Raw genomic sequence first — 10,922 nt, forward strand, 5'->3', positions numbered from 1 at the left:
GGGTCAGACTGGGTTGTATGTGGGCTTTAGGGGCTCTGACTGGGTCAGACTGGGTTGTATGTGGGCTTTACGGGCTCTGACTGGGTCAGACTGGGTTGTATGTGGGCTTTACGGGCTCTGACTGGGTCAGACTGGGTTGTATGTGGGCTTTACGGGCTCTGACTGGGTCAGACTGGGTTGTATGTAGGCTCCAAGGTAACTGGAGCATGGCTTCTCTGGTCAGATGCGAATACAGTGAATACGGGTATAACAATATCTCTATTTAGGTGGAACAGAGAGCATTTGGGAGGAAAGTTTCGGCTGCTTCATTAGATGGGACTCCAGCCCTGGGGATTTACACGAGAGGGAGAAGGAATTGCTGAAACTCCCCTGCCTGAGGGTTCGGCCATTAGAGAAACTGGTTTTAAAGTAAAATAATGTAGGTCTGTAGAGTTAATGGGCTCAAAGGGGGAAATGTAGGGATCCCAGCACTAGGGGGAGATCCCATGGGGGGAGTGGACTTTTGGATGGTGGTCTGATGCGTTAGAGTCCCTGATGCGTTAGAGTCCCTGATGCGGTCTCATGTGAAGTCTCACAAACAGGACTACATCCATCTACTATCTGAAGCCAACAGTCCCATCAGCTGTAGGACCGCAGGCAGGGTAGGTGTATTGGGTGGCAATGTGGGAATCAGGGATTAAATTCTGTCAATCTTCCCTGTTGCCAGGAATCGGCATTGTACCCAAGGGCTGAGTGTCATGGCGAGGAAGTGGGTTGATTGGTCTGGTACCAAGATGCTTTGTGGGTAGTTTATAATCCAACCATGAGCTGTTAGTTAGTTGATGCAAAGATGGGTGGTTTGTATGGAGATTCTGCCTGAACCAGTAAGTCATCCAGAAAGGGATAAATGTGGGACCCTTGGGAGCAAATTGTGGCTACTAGGGCTGCCAGGACTTTGGTAAAGAGCCTTGGGGCTGAGATGAGCCCGACGGGCAGAACTTGGAACTGGGAGTGGGTCTGGTTAATGGAAAACCTGAGGTTTTTGTGATGTTCTGCATGGATTGGTATATGTAGGTGTCATGCTGGACCAGTAAGGGTTAAGTTTTCAATTTTGAAGTCTGGTTGGAATCCACATTTGAGGGAAACCCCTCCCAGTAGGGGGGTAATTCACAAATACCCCATAAAAGACACTGAAGCCAGACTGTCTGGCTAGGGGGCTGGGAGGTGGGAGGAGCCAGATGGGGCCAAATGAACCAACAAGGGAACTAAATTACCCTCCCTGTGCTACGGGGGGGGGGGGGGGGGTCTGTCTCAGGGCAGATTTCTTGTGTTATGATGATCCATCTCGGGATCCTCCAATGTTCTGATAAACCCAGAATAATATGGGTTGGGCCTGGGGTGTTTGGAGTCTATGAACAGAGAATCCCATTTCCCACATAAGGCTCAGGGCTCTATAATTCTGGGGAACACCCATATTTGAGGCTGGAAAATAAAATGTCACCAGAACAGCCAGTTACCAAATGGTGCCCCGCCCCCTCATCTTTCTCATTGGATGGGGGCGTGGCCTACCCTGTAACCTGTATATCAATGGCCCAGACAGGAATCCCATAGGCCCATTCTATTGGGGATGTAGGTAGGTTTCTGCATGTTATCCCTTTTTATTTTATAACTGTAACTTGTGTGTCTGTTTGTACCATTCCCTGTTTGTATATAATATATACACTGTGCGCTTTGTGTTATTAACTATAAAATGTAATGTGTGTGTGTTTGTACCATTCCCTGTTTGTATATAATATATACACTGTGCACTTTGTGTTATTAACTATAAAATGTCATGTGTGTGTGTTTGTACCATTCCCTGTTTGTATATAATATACACTGTGCGCTTTGTGTTATTAACTATAAAATGTAATGTGTGTGTGTTTGTACCATTCCCTGTTTGTATATAATATATACACTGTGCGCTTTGCGTTATTAACTATAAAATGTAATGTGTGTGTGTTTGTACCATTCCCTGTTTGTATATAATATATACACTGTGCGCTTTGTGTTATTAAATATAACGGACTGCAGCCTCGCGAGGAGAACCAGTCCTCAAAGATAAAACTCAGCGCATATTTTATTTTTCATACAGGTTTTCCCCAGTTTTTCTTTTCTATCTCTTATTCTGTTAGTGTTGAGCAATATGGCAGCATTTTACAAAAGACAGAGCAAGGAAGCCCTTATTGGCCTGTGTGAGCAGAGAGGTATCGGTACATCTGATTGGGCCAAGGAGTCATTTGTGCCCCGCAGGGGAGGGATCAGGAGCAGCATAACTCTGCCCCAGGGGACTGTGTGACCCAAGTTTGCCCAACAATGGGCTCTGCCCCTGAAACTGCTCAGCACAACGGGCAGGATGGCGGGATGTCTCCCCTGCAAAAAGCTTTGGAGCTATTGGGCTCAGATAACCCCCAACTGTGTCTCCAGCTGATCCTCCAATTTAAAAAGGCTGAAGCAGCAGAGAGGGAAGTGGCAGAGAGGGAAGTGGCAGAGAGGGAGGCGGCAGAGAGGGAAGTGGCAGAGAGGGAGGCGGCAGAGAGGGAAGTGGCAGAGAGGGAAGTGGCAGAGAGGGAGGCGGCAGAGAGGGAAGCGGCAGAGAGGGAGGCGGCAGAGAGGAAAGCAGCAAAGAGGGCAGCGGCAGAGAGGGAAGTGGCAGAGGGGGAAGTGGCAGAGAGGGAGGCGGCAGAGAGGGAGGCGGCAGAGAGGGAAGCAGCAGGGAGGGAAGCGGCAGATAGGGAGGCAGCAGATAGGGAGGCAGCAGAGAGGGAGGCGGCAGAGAGGGAGGCGGCAGAGAGGGAAGCGGCAGAGAGGGAGGCAGCGGAGAGGGAGGCAGCAGAGAGGGAGGCGGCAGAGGGGTCAGCGGCAGCAGAGACCGCAGCAGAGGCCGTAGCAGAGAGGGAGGCAGCAGAGAGGGAGCTCCAACTGGAACTAGCAAAGCTAAAGCAGCAGACGTTACCCCCACAGTCCAATGAGCCCCGGGAAGTTCCTTTTGCTTTACCGCCCTCTGCTAAGTTTCCTGCCATGAATAAGGACAGTGACTTGGATACCTTTTTGCAAAGTTTTGAAAAGACCTGCAGACAGTATTAATTGCCCCGGGGGCAGTGGGAAGGGCATTTAACACCTGGTTTAGGAGGCAAAGCTCTAGGTGCCTTTGTGGAACTCTCACCAGAGCCAGATGGGGACTATGCTGAACTAAAGAAGCTCTTATCAAACAATATAATCTCACGCCAGAGGTAAATGGGCAGAAAGAACCCAAGGGCAGTTACTCGGATATAGTCGGCAACCTCAGAACTACCTTCCCTCAGGGGACTAAGGGGCTGTCCATTAACCCATTGGCTGAACTAGAAGATCTGATGGTGAAGGACCAGTTCCTACACTTCTGCCCTGCAGGGGTGAGACAGTTTGTGGGGGATCGGGAGCCTAATCCAGCAGCCAAGGCCGCAGAGATCACTGATCCCTATACAGCCAATCGGATACCAGAGGGTCACAAAGCATCTCCACAGGCCGCCGGGAGAGACCAACCGGAGGAACAGCACCCAGCAAGCCAGGGTCTGGGGAGAGTTCATCTTTTTGGGGATCTGGTGCATCTGTGGGGCAGAAGGAGACCCGCAAATGTTTTCCCTGCAACCAGATGGGCCATGTGAGAGCTGACTGCCCACTAAGGATGGAACCCACCCCACCGGTGCAGCCAATGGTAATGTTAGTGTCGGGTAAGGTGGAGAATTATCAACACTGGGGACATTATTCCTGGGGAGACTTTGTCCATAAAGGGGGTGGGTGGGGACCACCCAAAGGTGCCTGTGGCCAAGGTGTACTTGGATTGGGGTGCGGGGAGAGGTCTAAGGGAGGTGGGAGTAACCAATGAGATTCCTGTCGATGTGTTGTTGGGGAATGATTTGGGTTGCATGGTAACTGCTTATGTGCCCAATGACCAGGTCGCACTAGGTCCAGCCGCCCTGGAGTGTTACCCCCCAACTCAACGGGTAACTGTCACAAGTAAAATGCAGCAATGTAACTGGGAGAGGGGGCTGGGAGCCAGTGTCAAACAGTGCCTGAACCAGTAGTGTCCCAGGGTGGGAACCAGAAGGGAGAGGGGGAGGAGAGGTTTCCCCTAGGGATCCCCCTGGGGCAGACAGGTAGGTTACCTGCAGTGAGGGATAAACAACGTGGGATCCCTGATCCTGTACCCAAACTGCCTGAGGTCCTGAGTGGGGGTCAGCAGATAGGCCAATCTCAGGAGTCAGTGCAGGAGTGTGGGGGGCAGGTGGGTAAGTGTGACCAAAAACCCTTATACTGGCCCCATGTTTAGCCAGTGCATGATCTAGCCAAGATGGTGGCAGCCCATTGTTCTGTTTTCCCGCCGAAAGGGTTTCAAACAAAGAAGCTCCCAGAAGTCCCCTCCAGAGGAGCTGGGCAAGTCCCTCCTAGGTTAAACCCCTCCCCTAATGATGCTGCAGGGGACACAGCCAATTGGAGCTGCTAGGGTTGGGTTAAGCAGAAGCAGGGTCAGCCTCCTAACCAATCAATCCTAGGGGGTGTGGAAAAGAGGGGAGGTACCAGCAGCAGGGTAGAAAAACCAGAGGTTGTGGGTGGAGAAGGAGCTTTTGGTTCATCTGGGTGTAACCTCGCTACGGCAGGACACCCTCCCCTGCGGTTCCTTGGGATCCACCCTAGCTGTGACAGGACACCCTCCCCTGCGGTTCCTTGGGAACCACCCTAGCTGTGACAGGACACCCTCCCCTGCGGTTCCTTGGGATCCACCCTAGCTGTGACAGGACACCCTCCCCTGCGGTTCCTTGGGAACCACCCTAGCTCCGGCAGGACACCCTCCCCTGCGGTTCCTAGGGATCCATCCTAGCTGTGACAGGACACCCCCCCCTGCGGTTCCTTGGGATCCACCCTAGCTGTGACAGGACTCCCTCCCCTGCGGTTCCTTGGGATCCATCCTAGCTGTGACAGGACTCCCTCCCCTGCGGTTCCTTGGGATCCACCCTAGCTGTGACAGGACTCCCTCCCCTGCGGTTCCTTGGGATCCATCCTAGCTGTGACAGGACTCCCTCCCCTGCGGTTCCTTGGGATCCACCCTAACTGTGACAGGACACCCTCCCCTGCGGTTCCTTGGGATCCACCCTAGCTGTGACAGGACACCCTCCCCTGCGGTTCCTTGGGATCCACCCTAGCTGAGGCAGGAAGATTCCCTCCAACTGGATTACCCTAACCCCTGCGGAAGGACTGTTTGCCCCTGCAACCAAGGTAGTGTGTTTCTGTGGAACTACCCAAAAAGGAACTTTGTTTATTCCCATTGGAACTGCCTGGGGAGGCTACCCAGGTAATTGTGGCTGTCTGGGTGGAACACCTTTGTGTATTGGGGGTTGGGCTGGGAGACTCTGCCTTTGTTCCCTGGAGACTGTGCAGAGGGGGGTTGCCCTGAAGACTCCCTGTAGGAGGATTGATGTGATTGGGACTTGTGGACCTTCCATGCGTATTGCCCTTTCCCTGTTTATCTACGTTTGGTTGTAATAAACCCCTGTGAAACAACCCCTGTGGCACGTGTGGTATTTCCCTGATTGTGCTAGCGGCTCATACGTCATACGTTGTGTGACATTTCTGGTGGCAGCGGTGGGATATGGATGCTAGCACATCAGGGAACTACTTGGACCTTACAGCTCATGAGCTCTCTGAGCTCCAGCTACCCACGCTACAACGGCTCTGCCACCGGTGGGGTATTGACCCAGAGGGGAAGCGGAGACACGAGCTGATGGAGCTACTCACTCCCCATGCTCAGCCTACCCAAGAAGGCGACACCCAGGGGGACCCGGAGACTCCTGAGGGGGGAGAAGAGATTTGTAACTTGCATCAAGATGCAGTGGGGGGAGGTGAGGACAGCACTCTCACTATGTTCCATAAACACTTAGCTGCTATTGGCCCAGGCCTGTCCCCAGCAGAACGGCTAGAGGTATGGCGCCTAACTTTGCAGGCCAATCAGCCTGGGCCCTTGAGCTCTGGGCCTGCTGTGGGGTCACCCAATGCTCAGCGGCGAGTGGTGAAATTAACTCATGCTGCTTTCCCCACATTTGATGAATCTAAGCAGAGCATAGACGGTTTCCTTCGCTCCTTTGAAGGTTTGTGTGAGGACCACCGAGTCCCTCAGGAGGAGTGGGTGCTTATACTGGCGGGTAAGCTCACAGGTAAAGCTAATGAAGTTTATCAGGAAATCCCATATCCTCAGAGGGCGAATTATGGGGAAGTACGGCGGATACTTTTAGCCAGCTATTCCATTACGCCGGATTCCTACCGGAGAACATTCCGTAGCTTGGTTAAAATCCCTCAAGATACCTACCAGAACTTTGGTGGGAAACTACAAAGGGCATTTCGCCACTGGATACGCGGCAACAAGACCCACACTCTGGAAGATTTATGCCAGCTTATCCTTAAGGAACAATTCCTTGAACGATGCCCCACTGAGGTACGGGAGTGGGTAAGTGACCGCAAGCCAGGCACCCTAGATGAGGCCACCCAGCTAGCGGATGAGTATATTGAGAACCGCTCCCAGGCCCGCCCCCTTACCCTTGCTTCAGGTACTATGGTCAACGCCTGTGGTCTGGACTGCCCCCAGCCTCTGCGGTTAAACCATTTACCTAATCGCACCCTCTCAGCACCTACTCGCGCAGCCACACCCCGGACCTGTTTCCGTTGTGGATCTCTGGCCCATTTATCTCCAGCCTGCCCTTTAAATCTACGTCCTGCCCCGCCAGGGCCCACAGGGAGGCTCTCTGCACCTCGGCAGGTCGCTGCTGTCTCTTCACCAGGACCCAATATTCGTCAGCAGGTTATCCAGACAGTACGGCAGCTTACCACAGACCCAGCGGTTGCCCCTCCCAGGCCGAGAGAGGATGTAATAGAGGAATATGTTGTCTTGGGGATGGGCTGGAACAACAGTGGACAGCCCAGAAAACATGTACTTCCTGTCAGGATCAATGGTAGGCAGGTGGAGGGGTTCTTAGACTCAGGATCATTTATTACCCTAGTGGAGCCCCATATTGTCTCTGCAGATGCAGTGATTCCTGGCAAAACTGCCCGCATTGTTCTGGCTGGGGGGCACAAACAAGATATTCCCATAGCCCAGGTCACCTTGGATCTAGGACACGGACCGTTTACTCATCGAGTTGGCATACTGCGACAACTGCCTGCTGAGATCCTCCTGGGCAATGATGTGGGCCATATTGAATGCAGCCTCTCCCGAGATACTAATGAAGCCAACGCTGTCTCCATGGATGCGCCACAAGGGGTAAGAGAACCTGCAGCTGACTGTCCCCCTACCCCTGACTTGCTCCACCCCACTTCCTTTAGGGAAGCTCAGCACACTGACCCTACCTTAGAATGTATATGAATTAAGGCAGGGAAACCCCCAAATGAGCGAGGGGAACAGATTGTTTGGGAGCGGGGGCTACTCTATAGGATTTTCAGCCGGGTGGGCTGGTGAAATATTGTCAGACCAGGGACCCCAGTTCACATCCCAACTACTGCAATGCCTGTGGCAGCGTTGTGGGGTCCGGGCGATCCACTCATCCCCATACCACCCCCAAACAAATGGTCTTTGTGAGAGATTTAATGGGACACTAAAGACCATGTTACGGACATTTGTGGAATCTGGCGAGAAGGACTGGGAGCATTATTTGCCCCATTTGCTATTTGCCTATCGAGAAGTTCCCCAAGAGTCCACAGGATTCTCTCCCTTTGAACTGTTGTATGGTCGAAGGGTCCGAGGCCCCTTAGATTTACTATATAAATATTGGGAAGGGGCCCCACAATCACAAGAAGTCCCCATAATCCCCTATGTATTAAAGTTCCGCCAGCGTCTGGAACAAATGACCAGCCTGGCACATGATCACCTCTCCGCAGCTCAGCAAAGACAGAAAGTGTGGTATGACCGCAAGGCCAGGGAACGCAGGTTTATGGAAGGAGACAAGGTGCTTCTCCTAGTACCCACACGTCATGACAAGCTCCAGGCTGCATGGGAAGGACCCTATGTGGTCACTCATAAGCTTCATGATACAACCTATGTGGTAACTCCCCCCGAGGACCCATCTCACTATAAGACTGTCCACATAAATATGATGAAGCCTTATCACATCAGAGAGGACATTGTTAGTGCCATATGCAGTGCACCAGTTGAAGGTACTGATGATCCTCCAATCCCCAACCTTATTGAGGAGGCCACTCCAGCCAGGGGAATAGATGCAGTTACCATAAGTGACCACCTTCACCTATCTCAACAAGACCAACTTCATAAAATTTTACGTTCCTATTCTCCCATGTTTTCGGCGAACCCAGGGCGCACCCACTGGGCTGAACATAAAGTTGATACAGGAACTCAGTTACCTATACGTAGCCCTGCTTACCGAGTGGCCGAAGCAGTTCGGCCAGAGATGAAAAGTCAGATAGATGAGATGTTGGCCTTTGGGGTTATTACTCCCTCCCATAGCCCATGGGCTTCACCTGTGGTGCTGGTGCCCAAGAAAGATGGTAGTACCCGATTCTGTGTGGACTATAGACGACTTAATGATGTGACCACCACTGATGCTTACCCAATGCCCAGGGTAGATGAGCTCTTAGACCGGCTGGGAAATGCAAAATATTTGACTACCCTTGATCTCAGCCGCGGTTACTGGCAGATTCCCCTTGCCCCTAGTGCCCAGGAAAAGTCAGCCTTCCTCACCCCCTTTGGTTTATATCAAATTACGGTAATGCCCTTTGGTATGAGAAACGCGCCCGCAACTTTCCAACGCCTGGTGAACAGGCTGCTGGAGGGAATGCAGGACTTTGCTCAGGCCTATCTGGATGACATAGCTGTCTTTAGCCAGACTTGGGAGGAGCATCTCCAGCACAGGATGCTGGGCTTACCCTTAAGCCAGAAAAGTGCCACTTAGCCATGGCCGAGGTACAATACTTGGGACATAGAGTTGGGGGGGGACAGCTTCGCCCTGATCCTGCTAAAGTTGAGGCAATTTGTCAGTGGCCTATACCCAAAACTCAGAAACAGGTATTAGCCTTCTTAGGAACTTCAGGTTATTATCGGAAATTTATCCCTAACTATAGCACTGTTGCCAAACCCTTGACAGATCTGACAAGTCGCCAACGTTCTCGAACCATTGTGTGGCCCCCAGAATGTGAGTCAGCCATGAACGCTCTAAAGCAAGCTCTGGCTAGTTCCCCTGTGCTGGCGGCCCCAGATTTCTCCCGGTGCTTCATTTTGCAGACTGATGCTTCCAATTTTGGCCTTGGAGCAGTACTTTCCCAAGTTGAATCAGTTAACATGTGCTTACACAGTGAAAATAGCTTCTTGCAGCCCCAGGTGCCCGCTGTACCCACTGCCCGGGCAAATAAATACAAAAATGAAGAAAACAGCAGCACTCCGGTTGTTTTGAAAAATGTGAATCTTTACTTAAGTGCCAAAGGCAACGTTTCAGGCTTCACTCCAGCCCTTTATCAGGCCTATTAGTACAAATACAAACAAGTGTTTAAATACCCACAGGAAGAGGAGGATCAGTCCATATTCACCTCCATTTAACCCATAATATTCTGTGAATTTATTTAGTGCACACAATGAAATGCAAACTAAGTGCCTATGTATACAATATAACAAGTGCCCTGTAGCATGTATCACATATAACACATATAACAAATTAAACAAATCTTAAAATGGACAGCATCCCACTGCAGTGTATTTCATCCCTCAAATATCTTTCTGGCTCCAATGCCGAATTAAGGGGACAATTAACCCCATATTCACCTCCATTTAACCCATAATATTCAGTGAATATATTTAGTAAATACAATAAATGACAAGATAAATGCCTGTGCATGCAATATACTAAGTGCCCTGTGACATGTATCACATATAGCAAATTGAACAGCTCTAGAAAAGGACAGTATGTTACTGCAGTGTATTTCATCCATCAAATCTCTCTCTGGCTCCAATGCCACATTCAGGGGACAATTAACCCCAGAACTAATATGGACAACCCTCATTATCTTATTTTGTACAGTTCTGGGGGGATCATTAGGTAGTGCACAATATACACTCTCATTAAGAATTTTCTATACCACCTCTAATGGCTTATAAAAGGAACACAAATTTGAAAGACCTTTAGGTTAGGGCTGATATAGGTCCACAAAAGAAATATACACAATGGTTTTTGGGTACCCCAAAAATGGGAACATTTCCGTGCTTATCCTGCGCACATTGTAACAACATTACAAAGGGTGAGTTCTTTACACCCCCACACACGGGCAGAACTATTCCAATTAGAAAATATTATACATGTGACTCCATGTATGTAGTTTATCTCATTAAGTGTCCGTGTGGCCTTGCATACATAGGGGAAACTACACAGAAGGTAAAGGATAGGATTAAGCAACATAAATCCAAACAATTGCAATTACCTGCACATTTTCATCAAATGAAACATTCTATTTCCCAGTTAAGATATCAAGTGACAGATAATGTCGCTCACTCAGACGGGGGGAGATAGACAGCGATTACTAAAAGAATTGGAAATGCGTTGGATTAATACATTAGGTACCCTGTCACCTGGCGGTCTCAATAGGGAATATACCCCTGTGATGTTTATATGAGTAAGTTGATGTTATGTGCTTGTTTTTAACAAATACTTGTGTTTTATGTCTTAAATTTTTGCTTTTTATATGTTTTGTTTCATTTTTCTTTAGGACAGTAAGATTTAAAGATGTGGGAGCTCCTGATCCATATTAGTTCTGGGGTTAATTGTCCCCTGAATGTGGCATTGGAGCCAGAGAGAGATTTGATGGATGAAATACACTGCAGTAACATACTGTCCTTTTCTAGAGCTGTTCAATTTGTTATATGTGATACATGTCACAGG

General features: G+C 50.1%; 1 protein-coding gene and 1 pseudogene across 1 annotated transcript; both read left to right on the forward strand.

Moving 5' to 3' along the window:
- The first annotated feature begins 2,932 nt into the window (after window positions 1–2,932).
- Window positions 2,933–5,351, forward strand: LOC116410865 (annotated as a pseudogene).
- A 196-nt stretch (window positions 5,352–5,547) lies between these two features.
- On the forward strand, window positions 5,548–9,287 carry LOC105947475. Its single transcript, XM_031902689.1, has 2 exons — window positions 5,548–7,306; window positions 9,141–9,287. The coding sequence occupies exons 1-2, from the start codon at window positions 5,645–5,647 to the stop codon at window positions 9,144–9,146; spliced, it is 1,668 nt and encodes a 555-aa protein (XP_031758549.1). The 5' UTR covers window positions 5,548–5,644; the 3' UTR covers window positions 9,147–9,287.
- The last annotated feature ends 1,635 nt before the right edge of the window (window positions 9,288–10,922 follow it).

Source organism: Xenopus tropicalis, chromosome 5 (genome assembly GCF_000004195.4).
Source record: "Xenopus tropicalis strain Nigerian chromosome 5, UCB_Xtro_10.0, whole genome shotgun sequence".
Classification (NCBI taxonomy): domain Eukaryota; kingdom Metazoa; phylum Chordata; class Amphibia; order Anura; family Pipidae; genus Xenopus; species Xenopus tropicalis.